The sequence below is a fragment of the Leptosomus discolor genome, chromosome 1, assembly GCF_034619465.1.
Source record: "Leptosomus discolor isolate bLepDis1 chromosome 1, bLepDis1.hap2, whole genome shotgun sequence".
NCBI classification, from domain to species: domain Eukaryota; kingdom Metazoa; phylum Chordata; class Aves; order Leptosomiformes; family Leptosomidae; genus Leptosomus; species Leptosomus discolor.
In genome coordinates this window covers 189,252,683-189,279,517 of record NC_141391.1, presented here as the reverse complement: position 1 = coordinate 189,279,517, position 26,835 = coordinate 189,252,683, and the positions used below count along the sequence as shown (strand labels likewise).

The 26,835-nt window shown below is 39.5% G+C and overlaps 1 protein-coding gene across 1 annotated transcript in view; it reads left to right on the top strand.

The window, feature by feature from the left end:
* The first annotated feature begins 814 nt into the window (after positions 1-814).
* The window catches only part of SAMTOR (S-adenosylmethionine sensor upstream of mTORC1), a 36,877-nt gene continuing 10,856 nt past the window's right edge, over positions 815-26,835 (top strand). The window contains exons 1-3 of the mRNA XM_086472854.1: positions 815-1,058; positions 14,862-15,003; positions 24,213-24,386. Coding sequence (XP_086328980.1) covers positions 815-1,058; positions 14,862-15,003; positions 24,213-24,386 — 560 coding nt within the window. The remainder of the gene's footprint in view (positions 1,059-14,861; positions 15,004-24,212; positions 24,387-26,835) is intronic.

The following is a 26,835-nucleotide window of genomic DNA, read 5'->3' as shown; positions in this document are numbered from 1 at the left end:
TTGTGGCAGATTTCCCTGCCGCGATCTCCTGAGGAGTGGTTTTGTCTATCCTGTTACCAACAACAACTGAAAAGAGAGAACTGAAGTACTTTGGGTTTGGTGAAGGGTTGAAGCTGGGCAGAGCGAGCTGCAGACAAAGGTCTTCCCCTGATAGGGGCAGTTTTGCCGGCTGCAGGTGTTGGTTCTGCCCCGGCAGCGTACTTCCACCCAAACAACATCAGAAACTGTACTTGGCCGAGAAACAGGCGCAGCAGCTCCACGAAGAACTGTACAAAACTCTGTTCTTCAAATGCTCGTGTCCACACCATAGGCACCGACCTCCCAAGGTTTGCTTTCAGTTATTTTGAATTCAGTTTGTTTCTGCAAGGTCTTTTGTAGGTGGGGAACAGGTTTTACTGCCGTACTTCAGAGGGATTCACACCCAGAGGTTTTACGGGGGTCTCTAGGGTGGCACGTGAACTGGGGTCATGCCAGGAGGAGAGAGGAGCCCCTGCTGCAGCAGTGCCCTGGAAGTCGCGCTGCCGCCGGCCCCTCAATGTGTTTTTCACCTAATTTCTCCCACGAGTTTATTAAGGACGGCGGGGTGACCCGCTCCAGATGCGGGGTGTGGAAAGTGTTCCTGGAAATAACCCAGCCCGCAGCCCCGCGCCCTCAAGGCCGAGCGAAGCCAACTGCCACCAGCCTCCGGCAACCAGCCACCGGCCGCCCCCAACGGCCGGGCCCGCTGACCGCCCGGCGCAGGCGCGGCCCCGCGGGAGGCGGAGGGGCCGCCGAAGACTCCACCTCCCGGCATGCCGAGCGGGCGGCAACGCGCATGCCCGCCCCGCCACAGCGCCCGGCGCTCACGCCTCCCCCCCGGCCGGGCTGCGCGCGGCGGAGCAGCGGTAACACCATGGAGGCCGTTCCGCAGCCACGGCCACGGCCCGGCGGGGCCGCCGCCGCTGCCGCCCCCCTGCCGCTGCCGCCGCCCCCGGAGCAGGAGCGGAAGCTGGAGCAGGAGAAGCTGTCGGGGGTGGTGAAGAGCGTCCACCGGCGGCTGCGCAAGAAATACCGGGAAGGTAACCGCGGGGGAGGGGGCCGCCCCCTCCGCGTCGCCCAGGCCGGGCTGCCCCCTCTCCTCATCGCGGGACCGGGCCGGGGGTGTGTCGGGAAAGGGGGCCCGTCCGGCGGGGAGCCGCTGTGCTGCGGCGGGAGGAGGGGAGCCGCCCCCGCGGGGGGCTCCGCGCGGATTAGGGGGTCCCTCCGCGGGCGGGGCGCGGCGGAGCGGCCCGGTCCTCCCAGCCGCTTGTCGGGGCGGCGCGGACCGGCTGGGCCGCGGACCGCTGCCGAGGGGGGTGTGTCGGGGGAGGGTGGCTGGGAGCAGCGGCTGGGAGCAGCTCCGGGCTCGCTTCCTGCTCCTCCCCGGGTGATCGGGGGAGCCGCTGCCCCGACGAGGAGCCCCCATCGGGTCTGCCGAGATTTTGACGCTTCCCGTGAGCTCCTGGCAGCGGAGACCCCTTCCTGGCTCGGGAGGGCTCACAGCACATCTGTAGGAGCTTTTCCCGTGAGATGTAGGAGAAGAGGACTGGTGTGCACGGATAATGCTGTGGGGTGAAAACGTGGGCTCGGCTAAAGGTGTGCTGCACCTGTGTGTGGACACGGGTCCGTCTGGCCCCACGTTACCGCTCCGTGCGATGCTTAATGGCTCATCGTTACAGCGAGGCCTTTCACCCCAGGCAGCTTCCAAGTTGTAGAGCAATGTTTTCCAAACTGGGAGTCTGCAGGAGCGGGGAGGACAGTAGGTCATGAATGCTAAGAGAGATTGAACGGTAATCTGGAGAGGCACGGGTCTTTGTGAACTGTTTGTGCTTTCTGTCTTTCAGACGTGGAGGGATAGTTCTGGAGTACTAAGCAGAAGGGTTGGGGAAAAGCTGTTATAAAATAAATTACTCTGGGTCTTTGAAAAATCTAATTTGTCATCAGTTTTAATGCCCTTATGCAAGGTTCTTATGTGTGGTATTGGAATGCTTAAAACCTCCCAGAAATGCTTTCAGATGAGTGTCTGTGTTGAGATTTGTTTGCTGAAATTTGTAGCCTCCTCAAGTTAATTATAATGATCTGTTCAATCTTTATATATAGGTTACAAAAAATTAATCCCTTCATTATTTCAGTGTGTCCGCAGCTCTTTGCTGACCTGGTGCATACCTCAAGAAGGACACATAAAATGAGAACTCTTCCTGTTGTAGGCACGGATTCTTGCCTCTCCTCTATGTCTGCATGTGACACTTCTGTTAAAGTGACAAGGTCATTCTGCTTTCTGAACTTCAGAAGTCTCTACAGGAGCCTGCCCGTGGGATTTGGGCGCAGATATCTGCCTATGTAGACACTGATCAAGAGTTACTGTTTATCTTGGCCTTGGTGAGCCAGAACTGAAGGGAGGATCTCCCTTGTTCTCCTGACGCTTACGTGAAGGAACATAGCACATTTTAACAGTCAAATCCTGGCAGAAAAGACCAGCTTTGGGCAGTTCCTATTTCTCTGTTATTTCAGAGTGCCTGTAGGTTAAGACAGACAAACATTGGCACTGTTAACTTAAAAAAAAAAAAAAAAAGTGAGCAATCTCTGTAGCAACTGAATTCTTTTTAGATGAGAACCTGAATTACGTGGAAGTCTGTGTAAGCCTACTTCTCAGCAAAGAGCAAGTTAGTATGCAAGGGTAAGTTGTGTTTTATCATTAGTTCAGTGTAATTGGTTAAATAAAAGAGCAAATAGTACTCTTAACTTATTTTGTATGTCCTGTAAATCAGGTGTTAGTGAAAACTTTACAGTTATTTTTCTAGTCACTCTAAATCAGCAACATCGTATGTATTTTCATGGAGAGAGTTAAAACCCAAACAGTTCATCGCGTAACACCTATGCAACAAGGAAAGCTCCACCCATTACCTACTTATCCAATATTAGGTGGTCTTTACAAGTTACTAGTGATTACACAGAATCACAGAATGGTAGGGGTTGGAAGGGACCTCTGGAGATCATCTAGTCCAACCCCCATGCTGAAGCAGGTTCGCCAACAGCAGGTTGCACAGGATCACATCCAGGTGGGGTTTGAATATCTCCAGAGAAGGAGACTCCACAACCTCCCTGGGCAGCCTGTTCCAGTGCTCTGCCACCCACAGAGTAAAGAAGTTTTTGCTCATGTTCAGGTGGAACTTCCTGTGCTCCAGTTTGTGCCCATTGCCCCTTGTCCTGTCACGGGGCACCACTGAGAAGAGCCTGGCCCCATCCCCTTGACACCCACCCTTTAGACATTTATAAGCTTTGATAAGGTCCCCTCTGTCTTCTCTTCTCCAGGCTAAAGAGCCCCAGGTCTCTCAGCCTTTCCTCATAGGAGAGATGCTCCAGTCCCAACATTGTCTTCGTAGCCCTAGTAGATTGTTAGTTGTAGCACTTTGTATGTCAGGTTGTTTTAACTTCAGAATTTTATTTTTTGGAGTCTTTTCTCCCTACATTTCTCAATGCTTCTAAAAGCAGACTTGAGAATCTTATTGAGTGCCTTTAGTGTCTGAAATACTAGTATGTGCTTGACCTCTGAAGGATCTTTTCTTGGGTTATTGTTTTTTTGTTTGTTTTCTTTGCATATACGCAGAGACACTGACTGGCAAGTCCTTTACCCTGACAAAATTAAAGTTGAAGTTTGCTAGAAAGAAGTAAAAAAAGCAAGTAATTTCTCAGCACAAATTGAATTATAACTTGGGTATGAAAAAGCAAAGGTACAAAAATACATCCTTGGTTATATGCTTACAGCTTATTACACAGGGAAAGCCTCTTGTCTCCACAGTGCTGAGCAGCCACCTCCATATGAAGCAGAAACAGTATTATTCTGTATTATTCCAGAATCTTGCATTTGCTAGGATTCTATGAAGGTAGTTTCCATTTTGTCTAAATAAGCAAACAGTACTAGAATTGCTGTTGCATGGACTTCGGTGCTTTGTCTGCAGATACTAAAATAGAATCGTGTATTAATTTTGTTGGTAGAGGAAAAAGCATGTGGAGTATCCTTCTGAAAGCTATACGATTATGTTGCACAGGGTGGATAAGTCTAAGAAAGCCCTTGGTAGGGTAACATGATCTTGAGTTACTGTCTTCTGTTAGAAATGTTGAAGGGAAATAGATGCTTCCTTGAGACACTGATATGTTTGTTGATAGAAGTTATATAGGCTTGATTTTGATAAACTGATTTTGAGAATTCATTTGCTTTGATATTAGCAAGCCTTGAGTTTCAATGAGCAATTGTAAAAGGCAAACCAGTGTATTATCTGACTTGCTTATAACTGGCACTATTGTTATCATTCTGTTTCACTTCCCACAATGGTTCTCCTCTTTTCTGAAGATGAGTGGAAAAATGACAATATGCTTCAAAACTGCAAGCTAACATGTTTCTGATGAAGTTGCATACTTGTCAAAGGGCAAAAGCAATATTTCTTAACTAGGGCTGCATCACAACAATTTTTTTGCAGTTACTAAGCAATTAGTAGATTAAAGTTTAGTCAGCTGCATGTCATCTAAAGGATTTGGTTTTTTTTTCTTGGTGAAAAACTGTAGCTTTTGAGATTCATCGAAGGTGAATCTTGGCTTCTTTTTTAATTTCTGCGTTTGTTGAGCCACTCTTACTTGTAAGCATGGTAGATGGATTCTGTATGTACTTCTGTACTGTGGCTTATGTCGTGTCATAGTCCCAGAGCGTGCCAGTGTATTTATGACAAGTATTTGCCGAGTTCAAAATGGTTCAGCTTAAATTATTTTCACTGTGCACTGAAGCGCATTTTTTTGTTTTCTTCAACAGTGTAAACTTTTTTACTGTGTGACTGGAAGTTACCTCTTCCTATTTTCAGGATATTACTAATCTAGTATTACTTCTAGTGGGAGTATTTTTTTTCTCCTTTTTCATCTCGTTTTCTTTTAATCCTTTTTGATTTCCTTCCCTTCCCTTTACACCTTTTCGGTTGTTACTTAGTAAATAAAGAAGGGAAGCATGTAATCATAAATGCTAGGGCAGATTTGGTATTTTGCAATTGTAGGATGGTTAGGTTTTTTTCCACTGTGGATCCTACAGTAGTATTATGTGTCATATATATTTAAAATGGTTTAATGACATTTAACAAATGAGTGTGGGGGTTTTAGCATTAAAAATGTGATTTTTTTAAATTTTTTTTATTGAAGTGATTCGTCCTTGTCCACACCGAGTGAATGTGTCAACTAAATTAGCTAATCATTAATAAGTTTTTTCAGACCACTTTAAGGCAGTGATAGACAGAGAAAACCTGTCTATTGGTTCCTAAAAATGTACATCATTCCTCAGGTTAGCCTATAAACTTTGTCTTCATGAAGAAGACATTCTTAAGTGAGAACAAATCACACTGAAGTGTAACGCGTTCAGTTAGAAGTGCATCTTATTAGCATAAGACCCACATTTTTCTGAAGTTTTACTTCTGTTTTCTGTGCAAATGGATTAGTTTAATCTTAATTACTTTACACACCAGGGTAAAATCCAAAAGCTGCCACAACTCTCAAGTGCTCAGTTACTCACTTAGGACAAATGTCAGGGTTTTTCATGAGACTTTAATTTCTCCCACTAGCCTGTTACAACATGGGGATGGGGAAAAACAATTTTTGGTTAGTCTCTTGCTCTTGGTTCCGTTGCCTGGTACCGTGGGTGACCCCAGATTATACAGGATTTTCCTCTATGCGTCTTTTAGGCACCAGCAGCAGTGGGCTGGAGCATGTTGTTATCGGTTGCATATATGGCATGTATGCTGATGTCTGCCAAGCCTGACACAGGCTTGTAAAAGCAGATTTGGTGGTTCATAGGGAACTAAACATGATCTATTGAACATCTGCTATGTGATATCAGTTCGTTTGTTTGTTTCCAGTTGCGTGTAGCAGCCAAGTAAGTTTAATTTTCACTGTGATAAAAATCCCTTCCCCTGATACAAAGGCAGCCTTTTTTTCTCTGTATTATTACCTTTGTAGTTGTGCAGAGCTGTATTTATGAAGTAAACATTTTCTGTGCAGCATGATCCTCAGTTACAGATGGTTTTGCATGTGGTCTGGAAAGGTCATTTACAAGACCCTCTGCTTCTCCTTGGAAATCCCGTATTGAGTATAAGTGGAAAAAAAATTGCTGAGGTATCTGTAAAGGTATCTTAAGCAATATTTTGCTGTGTGTTCACTAAAAGGTTTAATGTCTTCTTCCGTACACCTTTTAAGTCTGTTCAGGCTTATAATTATACAGAACTGATATTTGTCCTGATATTAGTTACTGTATCACAGAAGCTGATAAACGTTACTAGGTTATAGTTTCCTTAAAAAAAGATTTGTTGAAACTTCAAATAAATGGATAACTTTATTAAGATGTTTTTCAAATTCAGAAAATTAGGAAGAATTTCCAGGACCCTGCCTGACAATAATAAGGTAGGCTGAGTAGGTAAGTGGTTCAGACATTCATAGGAGAAGTGTCATTTTGAAGTCAGTTGCTTTATGGTCTCTTCCTCTCTCATGTTTTTCATGAAAAACCTTGAGAGGTTAGGTTCTTCCTGATGTGAAACAGGAAACATTTTGAAATAGTGGCATTTTTCACAGGACAGGAAAACTTTGTCACTGAACTCTACACGATAAGTTAACAGTTGTTACTCCTTTTTGCTAAATGTAAGAGGTTTACTGCAGAAATAAACCTGAGTTTTAAAGATCTCCATTTTTCTTTTCCATTTGCGTTAATTTCTTGGAAGAGTGAGACATTTTGTAATACTAACTGTTACATTTTCAAGCAATAGAAACTAAATTCCATTTCATTAAAATTAAAATTGATGCTATTTTATGAGGTGAGCGTTAAGATATGGTTGCCCTTACAGTTTGCACACCACAGTTTTGCAGTGAAACTGCCATTAGAAATGCCATAATATTTTACATTTTGGGGGATTTGATCATTGGTATCATTTAGTTAGCCCACAAATTTTGAAAACCCAGTGGCTGCAGCACAGACTTGCATCCACTGAACAGCTCTATGTAACCTCCTTCCTTGCTCCTTGATTGCCTTTGCGGGGAAAGCAGCGTTCCTACTGGAGGGTCAGCATAATGAAAGCTGTACCTGTGCCTCAGCTGCTTCTGATTCTTGCTCCTGCGTTTGCACATATCTACCAAAATCAGTAGTTTCTGTTAATGTGGTCATCTCTATGTTGGTGTCGTTAAGGTGCCACACATAGTCCATCCCAGAAAGTCAGGTTTGGGGAAGAGGAGAGGGGAGTGGTAATTTTCCAATAGAGTAAAGCCACCACCTGGGGGCTGTAATTGCTTGAACTATCACAAATCGGCTCCCCACTGTTTGTGTGACAGCTGTCAGAGATTTATAGGAGATCGGAGACATGGATCATTCTTCAGGGTGGTATAAGCTGACCCCTGGTAGATGCTTTAAATAGCAGATGAATTGTACTCTGGGAGTCTGTTTAGTGTAAGCAGATAGATAGGAAGTTTACCTGACAGGTCAGATGCAAAAAACCTGCATGTGATCAAATGAATCCTTTCTATCTGAGTAGAAGGGAGGAACACTGATATTGAGATAGACAGAGAAAATTAGATCCTTGCACTTTTTTTTTTTAAGATTTTTATTGTGAAATATTTCAGGTAAATCCTAAGAAGTGTAAAGCAAACACTAGTCAGACAAGAGAAGAAAAATATTGGCTCTGAGTGCTTGAACTTTGTCCAAGTTGAAGTTCATGTTCTGTATTTAGACATGTAAAATTGGAAAACAGTGAGGCCAATAATACTGAATTGTCTTTCACAAAAATACTGGATATGCTGTTTTAGTAACACAGATGTTCAGTAAGTTTCTAGTTTCTTGTATACACTTAAAAGTTGTAAATAACATAGTATTACTGATATTTCTGAAGTAATTAATTTTATTAATCATTGCCACAGTGTCTAGACGTTCAGTAAATTTCAGCTAAATTTCAACTGACAAGTCACTGTTAATGAGGAAATGTTATTGGATGTTCATAGGCATTTGATTTCAGCTTTAGCCTAGTGGATGGTATCGGGCTGCTTTTCCCATTTGCTGGTCAGAGTGTTATAGAAGCTAGTTTACTGTTTCCAGCAAGTGAGCGAGAGACGGTCTTCAGTGGCTAAAAATTAGATGGATTTTTTTCATTCCACAGTACATTGCCATCAACAACCAAAAAGAAAGCTCAAAGATCTTGCTAGGCGTTGCTATGGCCAGCAGCCTGTCATCTGGAGTTATCCAGCATTGCCATGGACACTTGTTAATTGTGGGGATAGGTTTGCTCTTTACAATGAGCAATTCAAAGAGCTCTAGTAATAACTGTTGTACAAATATGAACATGTCACTTTTGCTTCTATTTTTCATTGCTAGTCAATGTATGAAGCTTATTTTCTCCTCTACCAGAGCTATCAAAAGTCTACTTAGGAAGGCAATGTGCAGTTAAATAGAAATATCAAAAAGGGAGTGGATTGAATCTGTTTTTTTTACATTACCAATTTATATCAGTGTGTAGGTAGCCAAGACTTCAAATCCTTAAACCTTGTTTGGGTTTTTTTTTTTCTTTTTTCATTACAAATACTTTGAATTCAGAGAATTGTAGTTTCCCAAAAGGAAATAATGGTTGTTCTAATTCCAGTTTTCCTCAAGTGTTTAAAAACTTGTTTCTTTTGGGGGGAATTGTTGATTAAGATCTAAACCACATTGCATCTACCTGAAGTTTAAGTGCACAGTGTCAGTTAAATTTTGGGATGAAAGATTGTGTTTGGTGATGGATGGAGTATTTTGTAGTTGTTTAAGATTGTCAGAGATGACTGCTCTTGATTTTCTGAAGAGCACTGATGGACTTAAGGAAAATAGCAATTACAAATTGTGTCTTGTGGGTGAAGATAGTACTTTTAACTCTATATGACTTAATTCTGTTTTATCAAGCAATAAAATAGTTATACAAATCAGTTGTTTGTGGGTTTATCCATTCTAAAATGAAAAATATGCCTTTGGCAAAACTGAGCTCTGTTTCTTTCATATACAGAGGGTTGTGTTTTGTTTAAAATGCCAATTGATATGATTTGTTCTGTCAGAAGTTGAAGATTAATTGACCAATTAATTTTTCTATTTATTTCATAAACATACCTTAAATGACAGCTCCACTTAACACTCCAGAGATGTCAAGAAGTGTCTCTTAAAAATAAAAGATAAACAAAAAATAGGATGAAAGAAAGCTGGATTTCTGTTCTTAAAAATAGACTGCCTGGAGAGAAGAGTTACGGTGTGGTATTATCCCATCAAGAATGGCAAACCTGGTCTTTTCAATGCTGTGCTGGGGACCTTTGGTGAGATCTTGTAAACAAATGTGGAATGAAGGGAGTTCTTCCTGAGCTTGTGTGTTTCTTTCTTCTTTATTAAAAATGTTTTCAGTTGTTGAAACTTACAGCTAACGTTAGGTGTCTGTTGCTGTTACCCACAATTATAACTATCTTGTAATTAGGATCATTTAAAAATAACTTCTACGTGCCTGACCTGTTCCCTCTGTGACAGGATTCAGCAACTGCTGATTACTCTGTGGTTGAGTTTGAGGGTATGATTTGGCTATTCGGTGGGCAATATTAATGTGGGTGGAAACTATTTAGAGGGATTCATCTGTTCTGGGTAAATAGTATTGGATTTTTGCTATTGCATTAGAAAAGGCTGTGTTACAAATAACCTATGAGTTGGTCAGTCACTTGTTCACCATCAGAATTGCTAGAAAGAGCAATTCTGGATAGAGAAGAGAGCAAACATTAAACAGTCTTAAAATAATGTCACTGTAGTGATGTGAGAGGTGTATGAAACTCCTGTTATGAGCCAGTCTTGCCAATTGCACATTTCAGCTGGACGTTGACGTAACTGGTTCCTTGATGGAGATCTGAAGTGTTTGAAGATCTTTGAAGAGTCAGTGCTCAAACCAGGTTTTAAATCGAGTAAAAGGTGATCTCCAAGTGCATAGTAAGAGTGTAGAGGAGCTTAAACTTTATATTACGATGTGGTCAGGAGTACATGCGATGAAAAGTTTAATGCACAAAATCAAATATTAACTTTAAGATGTGATCAAAGATGCAAGACTTTTTTTTTTATTATTCCTTTAGATTAGTCTACCGCAAACTTCTGTTTAATTTACAGCATTAGTGATTGCTTAACAGAAGATTTTTATTTATCTTATTTCTTTAGAAACCATTAATTTTGCGGTCAAACCTTCCTGCCTATTTTACTGCCTTTTTGGTTACACAAGCAATGATTCATAAATACATGTTTAACTCCGCTAGAGTTAACACAGTATTTGCACATGGATTATAATGTATTGTTTGAAAAATTAATACACAGTGGATTGTAATGTATTGTTTGACAAATTTAATACATAGCTCTACTGTGTTGTGGGGTTTGAAGTTGGATACTGCAAGACCTCTTGTAGTCACTACCTCAAAATCTCAACAGATAGTGTCACGGGTTGAGGCTGGGCTGGCCACTAACAAATGACAGATGCTCTCTATTAACCCCTCTCCCCTCCCAGAAGGGGAAGAAAGAGAGAACAAGGGAGGGAGACTTTAAGGTTTGGAAAAGAAAACTAAAACAGCTTTAGTGAAACAATAACAATAAAAGATAATAATAAGAAGAAAATAATGAAATATATACAAATAGATACAAAACCAATACCTAACCCAACTCCCCCCACCCTGATGACAATACGTCACCACTGATGCTGCAGGGCTGGCACTGGGGCAGTCCCGGGCTGGACACAGCAGCAGACAGGGACGGGCTGCAGGAGCTGGACTCAGGCACTGGATTCAGGGATGCACGGATCGGGATCGACGACAGAAGAACAGACAGAGTCCTCCTCAGATGTTGGCCATCGAAGTAAAGGGATTGACCTACGTGATCCCTCAGCTTTATACTGAATATGACCTACATGGGATGGAATACTTCATTGGTCAGGTTTGGGTCATCTGTCCAGTTCGCTCCTCCCTGCAGGTGTGACGTTTTTCGTGCTTGTGACCCTTTTCACTCCCGGCACCCCAACACGGAGTACCAGATTTAGCAGTGACTTTGGTCACTATAAGATCAAGTATAAGCAAGGGCCTCTGCATCCCGTTCCTTTGTACGAACCATAAACATCAGGCCTTGCCGCTGCTCGAAGCAGTCACTGTCTGGAAATACGTGCTGCTGTTTCAGAAAGTGCCGTTAGTTAGAAGAGACTTAACTGAAAAGTAAAATCACTAGAACAGAATTAGTTCTGGTTTAGACCAAACCAGGACAGATAGGAAGCATTATTTGCATTTTCAGCTGAATATTGGAACATGATTCTGGAACTAGAGTTCCTGTAAATCTAATGTGCCTGCCTGCTTTCTCAAACCTCACCCTGGAGAAGAATGAGGGGAAAAGAACCCCAAACAGCTCACTACCATGGTACTCCCTCAAGGGGGGCTGGACCTCAGACCCTATTTTGAAAGTCCCTGTGCAATTGTGCCGGTGTCTTAAGATGACCCTTTATCTGCAGTTATTTTAGAGCTTATGTTTATGAAAGGGCAGACAAATGGGCATCAACTCAGTATTGAGAGTGGGTCAACAGCAGATGCTTGGACAAGAATATATGAGAAGTGCTGCTGGAGTGTCACTGTACGCTTGCTTACCATGCTGTCTTTTGGTGATTTCATGGTCTAGGAGCTCCCCAGTTAGAAATCACATCTTCGAATATGGAGTTTGTCATGGATTGTCTTCCCTTAGTTTGTCTAGCTATGTGATGAACTTTAAGCTCAATTACACATTTCTTGAAGAAATTTTTTTTTTTGCTTGCTTTGAAGCTGGTTTTTTATACATTTCCTGAATGTCTTCCACTCTTAGAACAAACAGAAGTTGCTCCATATTTACCTTTCCTCTGTCACTCCTGATCTTGTGGAAGTCTGTCCTCTCCTGCTTTCATCTGCCTTTTTCTTGCCTCTGTTTAGGTGTTCCTCATACAGAAGCTGCGCTGTATCTGTCCCATGTTGCCAATTTCTGTATCTCTAGACCTGCTGTATTGGTAGATGAAAACAAACCAGAAGTGCAGACAGAAATCACTTGATGCAGGATGTGTGACAGACTTACTTTCTAATGAATTTTTCACTTTTGTTCTGCAAGTGTCTCCTAATAGTTGATATCATTCGGTTTTATTTTCTTCTCAGCTCAGTGCCGAAAAGCTGTTACTGTCACAGGCAGCTCCGTTGTAACCCCAAGTTCATGTCCCAGAGCGCTGATAGTCTGGGTCTGTTGCCATATATCTAAATTTAAGATCCCTTATCTGTGGACACTTTTGACCCTCATCTGACTTGCAGAGAGAGGTGCAAATCTCTACCGTGTTCTGAAGGAAATAAGAGTTGCTATGAGAGCAGGATTTAGTGTTAGGAGGCATTGCTACTTTGCTGTAGGAAAGGACTGGCTAGTTAAGAACATCTGGTCTTTGAGTATTTCTTCTTCAACATCTGGTCTTTGAGTATTTCTTCTTCAACATCTGGTCTTTGAGTATTTCTTCTTCCTCATCTGTCTTATTTCTTAAGTTTTAAAGAAAAGTGGTATTTGGAAATAGAGTAATTGCTTAAGAGCAGACCAAATGAAGTAATGGACTAAAAGGAGAACAGTATTAAACTTGGGATTTTGTGCTTGTGATGTTTCCCATCAGTAAGTGTTCACTCATTTACTTTATTCCTTTCTCAATAGCCAAGTATTCTTCAAGAAAACTTTAGCAACTGCATATCATTTGAGCATTTCACAATTGTCTGGAGCATGCAGTAAGATTCAGAGTATTGTGGCACAGAAACTATGAAACTTTATCGAAATTGAACCAGAATTAATTGGCAATTGAGAATGCACTTTGAACTTGGCTAGTGCTTTCTGGCTTGGTGGTGTATAGGTTCTGCACTTTGTTGACATGAGAAATAAAGATTCAGAAGAGTTATGCTTGTTTTGCCCCCTTTGCTGGTAGACCACTGTCTATACCATTTCTTGCTGTCTTTTGACAGTAGAGTATGTTCTGTCCTGCGTGATTGCTTCTACATAAGGCTATCCTGAAAGCTCTGGAAAAGTGACCCCACAGGTTTTAGCAGAAACCCCTGCAAGGGCCTGCCTGCAACTTGGGTGTTTCTCTGCTCTAGAGGTCAGCTGGCAAACATGCTAGCACATTTTCTTACAAAGCATATCTCTCTGAACTTGGATCATTTGGGAAATAATGGTGGGTACCACTCAAATACAATATTACATTGTTTGTCCAGTCTAATAACTTTCTTGTATATGCTTGCTGAATAGCAAGCAGAATACATAATTTCTTCCATGGCTTCCCTGTTTTGTTAAAACTAAATCATCGCCACTCCCATCTCAACTGACATCTCACACGAGGGAGTATAAACACCTAATTTTAAACGTGATTCATTTTGATGATCATACAAGTGTGCTAGATTATTGTTTTTGAAGAGAAAATGCTGTGACATCCCTAAACCAAACTTAAATAGGGAGTAACTTGGATAGTTGGTTTAAGTCTTCTAAGTATGCAACTGTCTATACTAGTCTATCACACCACCTCTGTAAGTGGAGGACAAGTGAGGTAATGGATTGTTACTGCTTTGCACACATGAGGGAAAAAATAAAAAGGTTGCCACTGGAAGAAATCTGTTATTTACTGCTAATTAAACCAAAGCACATCAAAGAAATTGCCATAAGTGGTTAGAAACAGAAATCTCTTTTGTAATATGAAGGTGCTACAAAAACTGTTTCTAGAACTATGTTGTGAAAAGTGTGTTGGTTGTCCAAGTCAAGGCTTACTGTTTAGCTCTGCTATTGAAAACGGGTTTAGCTGTATCAGCTTGTGGGTGAAAAATCAGTAGGTAATTTTTATTCTACAGTTTTATATATATTTCTACTAGATGTGTGCACACATTTGTGATTAAGAAACTCAAAAGGAGTAAGTGAAGATCATACCAGTGAGCGTGTATTTTTCTTAGGGCAGAAACATCCTTTTAGTAAGGTATACCAAGGGTTTGTGTGCTGTAGAAACCACAATAGGAATTGCGGCTAGCCATGACTAGCAGTTATCTTGTCTTTGTTTAGCAGCACGTTGTGTAAAGCAAGCTAGGAGAAGTGGATACTTAGCAGCAAAAGAGGGAAAATCATAATGTTTAATTGCTTTGAAGTACCGGAACTTAGCCTGCAAGACTCCTTTTCAGCAAGGTGAGGAGCATGGAAATAAATCTGACCCTAGAGATCAACAGATGAGTTTATCTGTGATTTCTTGAGTGTAGTCAGTTTGATTCTTCAATACTGTTCCCTAGAAATGAATTCATTGGGACTGATTAGATTAGACCTCATTGAAGGCTTGAATTCCTTTTCCAACGTATCCAAAGAAATCCGTATTCTGGGTTAAACTTTCTTTTCGGCATTTTTGCATGTAATATCATCCACAGTATTTGCTGTGAACATGAATGCTACTAGGAAACCTTTCTGTCTTTCATTTCTAAAATGTTTGTCATGTTAATGCTCATACACAGAAACCAGAAAGCAAAACTTCCCGGGGACTTGAATTTCACAGAACAAACTGAACAAAATCAATATACTGAGAATATTGCTAGTTTCTCAAGTACCCGATAGCCCCTTCCTTCTCCAAAACCTGGATTTTTGTGTTTGACTAGAGAAAGGGGACCTTGTTTTTGTTACGTGCAGGTAATCTCGGTGCATTATGTAACTTCTTTTAATGGGAAGATGGGGATTTTGCCATGAAGATAATGAGACATTTTGTATCTAATGTGCAATTTTTTGTTGTTGTTGTTTTGTTTAGTGGGAGACTTTGATAAGATCTGGCGTGAGCATTGTGAGGATGAGGAAACTCTCTGTGAATATGCTGTGGCAATGAAAAACCTTGCAGATAATCACTGGGCAAAAACTTGTGAAGGGGAAGGCCGAATTGAGTGGTGTTGCAGGTAAATCTTAATGTATTTGAAAGATGCAATTGCACACTTCTACTTGCAATTATTTATAACACAAGGCTTAAGTGTTTTTTGCTTCTTTGCCAATTTTTAAGATTTGTTCTATAACACGTTAATGATTTATTTCTTCCTAAAACTAATACCTTCTTACTGTTCCAACTTACTAAGGAAATAGCTTATGAAGTGTTTTCTTATGGGATGACCCTTTTTTTTAAAGTGTCTTCAACAAACAACTTTTTTTTCCCTCAAATGCTGAACCTTGCAAGTAAACCTATGAAGTAATTTTCCATACATTTGAACCTAAACTGAGCAAATGGAGTGAGTGTAGCTCAAGTTTAATTTTCAGGGCTTTGGTTTGATTTGTGCATGTAATAGTGTTTGATCTTTAAATGCAAATCTCTAGTGCTTAATTTTCAAGTCTTAATTTCCTGCAACAGACTTTAACCTGTGTGAAACCTGTTTTGAATGGATTTTAAACTTTCAAATTCCTGTAACTCAAACATCTAATTTTTGTGGGTTATCCCAATTGTAAAGTCATGAAGTGTCTTCAGCTAACCTATTTCCATTCTTGAGGAAAATGAACTCCTAAAAAAGGAGAAATGTTGGTCACTCAAGATTCCTGCATATAGTTGGCATCCAAGGCATATCATGGAATCTTCACAGCAAAATAAAACAAACTGTTGTCAAAATCTGACTGGGGAGAGAATTTATCAGTGGTCCTGCCTTTGGGAATGGCTTTAGACAAGCAAAAACTATCTTGTGTAAGCGAAAAGTAATCTTGTGTGCTAGTCTGTAGGTCCTGCAGGTGAGTGTAGCAAAAGGCAGCGAAGAACAGCAGATGTGGTATTGTTAAACTTAAATTTGTTACTTGGGTCCTTTTAGCCCATTAAAAAAAAAAAAAAAAAAAATGAGGTGGAATGACTGCGAAACAGTTGATCTAGAGTACATCTTGGTGACAACTTGAGCTGTTCTGTGCGTTCTGGAAATGGATCAAGTAATAACAAGCTGGTTTCCTTTTTCCCTACCGTGGACTTAAATACTTGAAAACCATTCCTTTACGTATCAATCTTTTATCCTTTAGCTTAAAAAAACCCAAACCCCATAGTTAAGTGTTTGTTTATAGACCCTTTGCTGAACATGTTTTATGTATCCTTATCTCGGTTACAAGAGAGGTGAGTCACTTGTGAAGAACTATGCCTCAAAATGGACACAGTGTTCCAGCAGCCTTGTCAGGGATAAATAAAGAAATATTATTGAAGTTGTAGTAAACTCTTGTTTATGCTGCTGAACTTGTTTGGTGGGTTTTCTCTGTGTTGCTTTTTTTTTTTTTTTTTTTAATTGGTGTAACATTGGTTTGTGCTCACTTGCGATCCCAAATTGCCCATTTCTTTTTTACAGGCTTCTGCAGTTGCTAGTTGTTTTCTTGTGTTTGTGCTATTCATTACTTCTGTAGAAATGCTGATATTTTTGTTTCTTTTTACTAAATTACACTCTCTTGAATCGTATTGAATTCTAATACTGCAATTTCTTGCAGCATCTCCCCCTCCCCGCCCACCACCCAAGCTTGGCATCATTCACAGATCAATTAAGAGGAGTAGTGACTGTTCCAATATTTAGGTTATCTGTGAAAAAGACTAATTGTACTGGACCCAGGGCAGATTCCAGTGGAGCATTGCTTGATATTTTCTTACAACTTGATTGTCAACTAACGTGTGAAACTTCTTTCAGGAGAGCTGTGTGTACTTTAGTTTCAGCTAAACAGTATTACCTCAGCTTGTGGCAAGCTTGCCTGTAACCCTCTAGGACAGAATACTTTTCCTTGTGGGCAGGGGAGGAATAGTTGATGGCCTGTGTACTGAAGGTTTTTGGCTCTGTATCTCACTTGGTTTCTGTTTGTAGTTCCTACAAGATTTAGAAAGTAAACATTTAAATACGTGTCCAGTTTGGGCTTTGCAACATGAACTCATATTGAGAAGAGAATCCACCCAGTAAGAGATAATCAAAATGCTCTGTTTCACTATAAAGCTTCAACTAAAGCATGTACCTTTTCAGTTTGCAAAGTCAAGGGGTCAGGAGTTTTACATCAGTAGAAAAAGAGGGGTACTTCTCACTTCTGTGTGCCTCGGATTAAACAGAGGCCTGGATGGCTAGGTACCAGAACATATCAGACTGACACTGTGTTCTGCAATTTTTTGTTCATTCTCAAAGGGCCAAGAGATGTGCCATACAGATGGCAGGTCCCATTGTTGTTACTCCTTCTCGTGTCTGGGTGCATGATTGCGTGCAAGAGAACTTGACTTGCATGAGACTTCAGTGAAAGCTTTTGCTCAATGCTTTAACTGTGTCACCGTGACAGCAGGAAGGTAGCTGGTGTATTAGATGAAATTTCATTTCAGAGTGGAATGCTGAAAATACTTTGGAACCACTGGTGTATCCCTGCTGAAGAAAGGATGGTCCGAGCTCTTCTGTTTTAATTTGAAGGAAGATCTTTTCAGAGATCTGAAAATGAGAAGTGATTTTTGCATTAGTTAAAAAACAAACAAACAAACAAACAAAAAAACTATTTTCTTTGTATTCTCTTAGAAAATAGCACCTGGTAAAGGAAGAGAGTGCAGAATAACCACTAGAGGAGCCATGTGTACTTCCCAAGATCAAGAATAACAGTTTTCTGGCAGGGTTCTCATTTCAAGAGTCTTTCTAGCTGTTTAGTTGAAGACTGGAAAAATGCTTATTCTGACATTAATTCTTAAACCACATGGCATAAAACTTATTATTTTACTTCTTCATTAGTTGTTGATTTAAACAAGCACATATCCAGACTTTAGAAACTGTAAAAGGTGGAAACCAGTACATGACAGACTGTGCTGATGACCATATGCTGCATTGTATAGGGCCAGTTGTATTTATTGTTTCAGGGCAACATTATACAACTGTTAACTGGGGAGAGGGGTGCGGGGAAGAGGAATTAAAACTTTATTCCCTTCTAGATGCAGGCTAATGATCCCCTGAGTGGTAGTGTAAAAGCCTGGGCAACACTCAACTGTCCTTTCCTTGCTTTCTTTTTATATCTTTAGAAAACTGAATACAGAGTAGCAGATGGTATTTGGAAATTAACACTTCTGTTTCATTTATAGTACAACACAAAACTTAAACCTTAAACTGAAATAGGGTAAGATGATGTTTACCCTGAATAATTGTCCTAACTCTTCATTTTTTGCTGGCATAGGTAGGCTGGCGAACCTTTGTATGGACAGTGAATGCCAGCCTGTTCTGGTTCTAGTTAGAACAAAATAAGCTAGACCAGCAGGTTTGCTTCTTTCTGTTGCTTTTGCAGCAGTGTTAAGACTTGTGTTGACTTGGCTATTTTTTTAAATAACAAAAACCAAAATCTGCACTTCTGACTATCATGACAAAACACTATATAGACCTGCATTTTTTTTAAAAAGTCTTTTGACTCTTTCACAACCAAACTGAAGAAATATGATCTTGAAGAAGTTAATGTCAGATGAGTGCAGAACTGTTTGGAAAACTTGCGGAGAACAGATGTTAGAAGCTTGACTTAAAAATGTGATTTCCTGAGAAAAGGACTCTGTCAGTGTCTGTCCCTGCATCCATTATTAATCGATATTTTCATTAGCAATCAGCTAGAATAAAGTCTATTTATTAAATTTGCAAATGAGACCAAGTGAAAAAGAATTGTCACTCTGAAAGCAGGACTAAAATTGACAGGGTTGTTAACTATACTCAATATTATCATCTATACTAAATATTACCAACAATGCAAATACAGGCCAGGGAGTAATTGGCTGTGTCAGTCCTTTAGAAAAGCATTTGGATTCTGTAGCAAGGCCACAGGCTGAATATGAGAGAGTCATGAGATGCTTTTGCAGTAAAGGCAAATATCATACTGGAGCGTGTTAACGAGATTGTCCACAAGATATGTAAAGTACTCCTCTGAGATTATTTAGCACTGCTCTTTGCCAAAATGTCACCTTGTCCACTGCATTTAAAAATAACAAAGAGCTCAACTCCAAGAAAGATAAAAAAAATGACCAAAAATCTATTTTTTTCCACAAAAGCTTTGGATTATTTTTTTTTTTTCTAGAAACTGGACCTGTCTAGTGAAAAGAAGAGAAGGCTAGGTAATCTCTTACGGGATCTTTGAGGATAATAGGTCTCTGTTAGAACTGGGAAGCTGATCCTGTTTGGCTTTGGAAGATTGAATGAATGAATGTTTAAAGTCCCTTCAACATTTTTGCAGCTTTTTTGATGAATGTAGTTAGTTAGTCAAGTGATTCACTTTGAGGAGAACGGAGTTAAGAGGGAGGTGGCATAAACAGGAGGAGTGAAACCGTTTAAAATAGAAAAAAGACTTAATGTTCATGCTTTGTGTTTGTATGACAGTCTTCATTTTTGCTATTGCATACTACTTTGTTCTGACAAAACTATATCTGTTGAACACTAGAGCTAATTAGAGCAGTGATCATATGATAACTGCTGGCTATTTTCAAGTTCTGGGAATCTTCCAGTAATGAAGGTTGTTGCCTCCAGAAGCTGGCTTGGGGTGGAGGGGTGAACATAACACCAGAGAAACACCTGATTACAGGTCTAATTGTGTTTCTCAAAACCCTAGGACTGAAACTGACTATGAAAAATAAAACAGAAAAATGTATTGTATACAAGTTTCCCAACTCGAAGTTTAACAAAATATAATTATGATGATAAAAAAAAATTACTTTACATTGAGAAGCGTAGTGCTCTCACCTATGCTGAATACGGAATTTTCTTAACCTGAAGCTGGGTGCGCATGACCATCACAAAATATTTTCCAGTCCAGAGGAAACTTTTCTGCTCTTCTAAGTATGATAATGTGTACAAGGACAATTGAGAATTCTCCCTTCCTTGATTTCCTTTGGAGGTTGGGGGGTAGGTGGGTTAAACCTGTCGAAGAGTTTACGCTTTTGGTTTTTCATTGGGTTGTGGGTTTTTTTTTTCAGGCCAGCTGTCAGTTGACATTAATAAATGTATTCCTCAATGTGTGGGAGGAGGGGAGAAACACTTTGCAGACAGAAACCATGATGAGAAGTCCAGACTTTCCTTCAGCTCTGAAGGGAAGTATGTTATTTCTCTGTACCCTCGCTGAACGTCATCTTCAATATTAGGTTTTGGGTTTAGTAAATATTGTAAGGAACATAAGTCAAGCTGACGTCTTCCTCATTATAAAGCAGAAGGAGAGAGATGGACTGTGTCAGTTCTTAGCCTGTAAAACTGGCTGCTTGAAAACCTCGAGCATTGGTAACAGCTATCAGAAATTGCTTTTTGCCATGGTAAAAGCTGACCAGACCAGCTTTAATTTAGTCGTTCATTACTACTTGATGAAAAGAACTAACTACTGATTCTTTCATGGCTTTTAAATTTCATATGGTGTTTCTTTGGCAATTCCCCCCTCCTCCTTTTTTTTTTTTTTCTTCATTACATTCTATTGAAACCCTTGGGTTTGGTCACTGTATTCAAAAATGAAGCTTCTTTTTCACTGCTGGAAAGTATTAACGAATGAATATGTATTCATACTGGCTTTTACTGAAACCTCCTATATGTGTCGAGCTCAAATGGCAGAGCAGGGGGGTCAAATTGAACAGGTTGTTTACCTTTGAGATTTGAAGTATGGAAAACAAATTTCATTGAGGAAATACCTAGATGATTTTTTTTTAAAAAAAAAAAAAAAAAAAGCAAAGACATGAACTGGACACTTCACCCGTCCCTCTGTCAGCAAACTTAAACAGTCTAGACCTGAAATGTTTATTTCGCAGTTTTTGTAAACTGTAGCAAGTGTTAGCTCAGGTAGCATTTACATTGCACAATTCTTCACAAGCAAGTTTGTTAATTATGCTAATATTGTATCATCAAAGACTGAATGCTTAAATGTCAGTTAAAAATGTAGCCATGTGACTTCTCAGAACTATAAAATAAATTCCTTAATTTAATTTTTCTTTGTAGATAATGAACAGAGCATCTCTTAATTACTTCAGACAGTTGTTACATGTAGAGTCTTATATAACTGTGTACTCAAAACCACAGTGTGATCAATGACAGCTTTTAATGGCTGTGACATTAACCATGTGGCTACATCAACAAGTTACCACGGGGGACTACAGAGTGCATTACCTCTGGGTAGCTACTGTGCAGTGACTGCCCATGTGCTCACTGTTACCCCTGTGAGGGTAGGGAGGTGTGAGGTCTGGAGTACGTCAACCGCTCCTTTGGAGCCAAAAGGGCAACATGTCGTAATCCTGCCAGAATCATTGTCACTTCAGTAAGGCGTAAAATAGGGATAACCCTCAGTGGTTTTGAAGTGCAGTGTTGCCTGGGTTTTTTGTTTGGATGGGTGGATTGGGTATTTTTTTCCTTCCTTGTGGTACTGCACAGGTATGCAGACTGGGATCTGGATGTGAAGAATTTTACACAGTCTTGGGCCTTCCTGTGGCTCTGGCCCCTCTGTCCACCAGTGAAAACCCAGGAGTAGAATATGCTTCTCATCATGGTTGACTTTGATAGCGTCTTATGTGCAGACAAGGAAGGTCAGTTAAGAAGAATATAGAATTATGGGAACCCAGTTGACATGATAGATAGGGGTAGAAAGACTGAAAAATTACTGATTTGTAGCAGTACCAAGAATGAGGAAGAAATGGCTTCTCAATGACAAGAGGAACTTATACCACAGTTTACAAGTAGGTGGTTCTCCTGTGCAGCAGCTCAGTAAGTGTTAAGCTGGGCAACATACCAGCTTCTAGTGAGTTAAAAAGTTGGTAGCATCAATAGTTGAGGAGAAAAACCAATACATTCTCCCAAGGCTGTGAACTTTTTGATGAGTTCTGACTTACACGTTAGCGTCAATGTCAGTGCAACCCTATTTAAACTGTCATTGACTCTGGATGCTTTAAGAGATGTAACAAGAAAAAAATTGAGATATGCAAGATGCTAACAAACTAGTAAGCTAATAAATGGTGAGGAAGAAGATTTTTTTTTTCTGAGTTTCATTTCTTTGAACAAATGACACACAGAACTAAATAGTTCTAAATTGATCATATACATAGAATCAAATAATACAATTTAGTGTAAAATAGTTTTATTAGCATACCAGTAATAATTTGAGCGTTTTTCTAGGATTCTCTTTTGTTTACTGATGTTTTTAATCTCTTTCCTACTAAATTAAATGATCGGCTCCTTCTACTTTAACTTTGTTGATTTTAGAATTGTCTTTCCATATGTGCAATCTCCAATGGATGGAGTTGGTATGGTTTCACAGACTATGTATCTGGGAGTATTGCAGCCTGGACTGCTCCTCACGCTTCTGCTTGTGGTCTTGCTCCATACTGTTAAGATGTGAATATTCATTATTCCACCTAGTTGGGTATGAAAATAGCTTTGGTTAATGAGGAATTGTAACTATGAACTTGTTGATTATAAATACAATGTTTACTGAGTTTATTTCTCATAGCTGTGTTTTCTGCTTTAAGGTTACTGTCTGCATTTTAGACTTTTTATATGTAGTGCAAGAATGCCTAGGGCCTGCTTGAGCAAGTAAAACTTGCTTGTGCTTTGCATTTTAGACATAGGTCAGTTTTGATCTTCAGGTCCTATAAGCATGTCAGCACAGAAATGTGACCAGGATAACTTATTCCCCCCCGCCTCATGACAAGAATTGGTTGCCTGGACCTAATGTCCTACTGTAATTATACATTTACTGACTCAAGGTGGTAATTTCTAACGATCTCGGAGTAAAGCAACTATAGATGTGGTGCTTAGGGACATGGTTTAGTGGTGGTGTTAGGATAATGGTTGGACCTGATGATCTTAAAGGTCTTTTCCAACCAAAATGATTCTGTGATTCTATCTGTACCCCTTTGATTGTGTATGCTTCCCTTTAAGAAACTCAATTCCAATGAATTTTTTTTTTTTTTCCCTTTCACATCTTATATGGTGGAGAGGCTGGATACATTTGGTCTATAATATTACCAACACTTAGATAAGGCCTGTGTATTTCAAGTCCTTGTCTTTAAATGCAGCATTATACCAACATGTTCTTTCCTGAATCTGTGATGTGAAATACTATGTTATCTTGATCCTGCTTTGTACAAGGTGTTATTAAACTATACTTGAATTTGTGTTTTCTGGAATGTTTCCTTCAAACCTCTGCAGCTTTGTTAGAGGAAAATCGAGTAAATTTCAAGAAAGCATCATAAAAATGGGTTGTTATGAAAACATCATTCAGACAAGTACTATTTCTGTTAAACTTTCCATGCAAATACTTGGCTGGCACATCTAATTAAATATACTGCTTTGTGCAGGGTGAGTCAGGCTTTTTAATTTCACAGCAACAAATTGTTTCCAATTCTAGTTCTATTTTATTATTCTCGAACATAATGCTTGCTTCTCGTACACTAATACTGACTGCTGGTTGAAGAATGCAGGTGCAATTTAACTTTTTGATAACATTCATGCCTTTAAACTGGTTAACATTTCTGTTCAAGTATGTTGAACCAGGTTATTTTGTTCTGATTCCTATTAGCAAAATAATTAGATATGGGTAAAAAGTTGAAAGGTAAAATAAGTCTTCCACGATAATACAGCTACTGCAGATCACGATAATACAGCTACTGCAGATATCTGTTACTTAAAAACAAAAAACACCCCAGGCAAACTCAATTAAAATTAAAAGCTAGTGTATGTAACTTAACCCATAAGCCTGGATTGTGTTTCTTTTCCCCCACATTATGTGCCTTGCAAGACACAGGTGTTTCAAAAGCCCCTGCATTTATGGGGAGCTACTTAATAACTCTGACCTTAGTGGAGAGCTGTGGTGCTCAGGTGACAGCTGAAGTTTATGCTCTGGTGATGTTCTGACAAGACTTCTGCTGTCTTGCTCTAAAAGTCTATCCAGATAAAACCATTTAGAATCTATTTGCTCAACAGTGTCTTACAGCCTAAATTTTGGAAGTAAAACACCACTCGACTTCAAGTGTGTCTTTGGCTGTATTGCCTCTTTCCTAAAGCTGATTTACCAAAGTTGCAGTAAAACCAAGATTTGTTTAAAAGGTGACAGCAGTTGTATCTCTTATAACCTCTGTCTTGTGCCTTATCTATAGTAATGATCAAAAATAGCATTCTGTTTTTCTGGGGAATTTTTCTTTTTGTATTTTCAGTGTATGCCGAGAATATTTTCAGAATGGTGGGAAAAGAAAAGCACTTGAAAAAGATGAAAAAAGAGCACTGCTTGGTTCTAAGACCTCTCCAGCTTTAAATATTCCCCAGGCTCCCAAGATTGAAGATCCCTTGCCAGACTTTGGCTTGCTGAATCACGAAGCTGTAACAGAAGAGTAAGTTTTACTTGTTTTCGAGACTTACACCCCCCACCCCCACCTTTGTGTAAGGTAAGACTTACCTGGACGTTTTTGCCCCGTAACATATTAGATCAGTCTGGTCTGTTTTTAATAGTTAAGAAAGAGCATTTTCATGTGAATATATACATGTTTCAAGAAATATTTATGTTGATGTATATTTTGGTGGATGCCACACAATAATTGCTCGGGAATGACAACTTAGTCATCTTCACTTAAGTGTTAGAACAAGTTCACTTTTGTATGTCATTGGTGTGCAATGCAATTTATATTAAACCTTGAGGTGAAATAAGGGAGACGTTAATTAAGTTAGAATCTAATGGCTGTTCAGCACTGTTGAAAAGTCAATTGCTTATGTAAGTACTAAGTGCTAAATGTAAATATCAGAGTACTTAAAACTTTCTCTTCATAAATAATTGCAGAAAAACTCTTGATTCCAATTATACACTTCAAAAGCAATTTTGAATTATAACCCTTAATTTTAAATGTGCTAGTTTTCTGATGACTGGCTCTGCAGAAGTTGTAGTATCCTTGAGGTATTTTCCAAACAACAGTTTTAATTTTGGTTTTGACCTTCACTCAAGTTAGAACTTTATTTTTGGCATTCAGGAGTAGCTTTATTATTTCAGTTACAGTCCCATCCTCCTTTTTTTCCCCTCAATAACATGGGTCATGTTTGTGGCTATTTCATGTGTGATGGAAAGAATTTAATATTTTGCAAGTATAATGGAATAATGAATGTCTAAGCATATTATCATTCAGTGTTACACTTACCACTTGCTTCAGATTCTTTATAGACCAGTTCTAACAACTGTCTGCAATAGTATTTCTTCTGTTCTGTGAAGAGATTTTTCTCATTATTGTAGCACGTCTTCTGTGATCAGCAGTTTGTTAGATACAGTATTAGGAAAGGAACGAGCATGTTACTAGTGTTACAAGCAGATGAGTCTGTCCTTAAGAGCTGGTATCTTCTGTGTTTTCTTATGTTCGTAAAGTAACTTGCAACAGGCATAAAGATCCGAAATGCCTTTGCAGTTGAATAGTTGCATGCAAAGTGAAAACACTATCACTGTTGTTGTCCTATTATGACAAGACAAAACAGATGCTTCTAAAATGAAGGTAGTGGCTTCTCATAAGCTGACTTCCCTCACAGACTCCTCTTTTTAGTGCTTGTTTTGCTAAGTCATCCTCAAAATGAATACGTGTTTTTAATGAGACCTGCCAGTCACTTTCGCACAAAGGACTGACAAGATATTAATACCTTATAACATTTCAATAATGCTGGCATTTGTTAACACATAATTTTAGCTTTACTATACATAGCAGTTTGTTGGTACTTGTTTGCTTAAAAGGTTTGATGATCATACACACTTAAAGTTGATTTGTCTTCCAATGGGAGACCTTGTTGTGATAAAGCATTAGCTCTCTCTTTGCATGTGCTCTATCTTCATACTTTGTACAGTTTATAATGGCCATTGAGGAGCTAACTTCACATGAGTTCCTTCTTGCTACCAGTAGTCTGTAACCTTATCTTTTTTCTGACTAGCATGTATAGAAAGTAGTTAATAGAGGAGTTTTTATTAAATTTTAGAAGTATTTGTTAATATAGTGAGTGATGATGATTTCTGTCTTCATTCTCAAAACTTTAAAAATATGTACACCCATAAAGATATAGCTGGCAAAGGCAAGATTCATAATATTTACCTGAGTAAGCAACAAATGTTAGTAAGGTTTTTAGTAGCTCTACAGACCTTAAAGCAACAAGGCATAGCTGTTCTAAGTTACTGTCCAGAGAAATCAAAATTCAATTTCTTCCTCTGTGCCTTAATAGAAGAAACTACAGAGTTTATCAGAATGAAAATGGATTGTGTATTGAACAAAGCATATTGTCCTCCTGAAATGTTTTTCTACCATCTACACTGATCAATTGGTGAAGTCTGAATCTTGGTTGTGTCTTGGTACAACGGGTGTGGCGGAAGCTACACACATATATATTCTTGTTCAAATGCTGTCACTCCATTCTGGTCATGTAACACTACAAATAAGAGTTGTGGGGTTGTCTATAGGTATGGCTAAGCCTGTGATTTTTTTTTTTATTTAATTTTTTTTACTCTGATAAGTGTAAAGACAATAGCTTTGTTTTTCCCGTAAATAATTCTCTCTCAAGTAGTATTAAAAATGGGTTGCTTATATAGGAGCTCTTTCTGAGCTTACCTTTACTGGCCAGCCATTGTAGACAGACTGTACTTTGCTTGATGGAAAGCAGAGCTAGCTTGAGAATAAAAAGTTCCACAGGCAGTAAAAAAGATGCTGGGAAATATGGAGAGAAGTAGGAAGAGCTCAGCCAGCTCTTAAAGGTGATGGTAGGAAACATCATAGGAACCAGAAGTGCAAAGTTTCACTGCAACTCAGAAAGTCACTCAGCTAC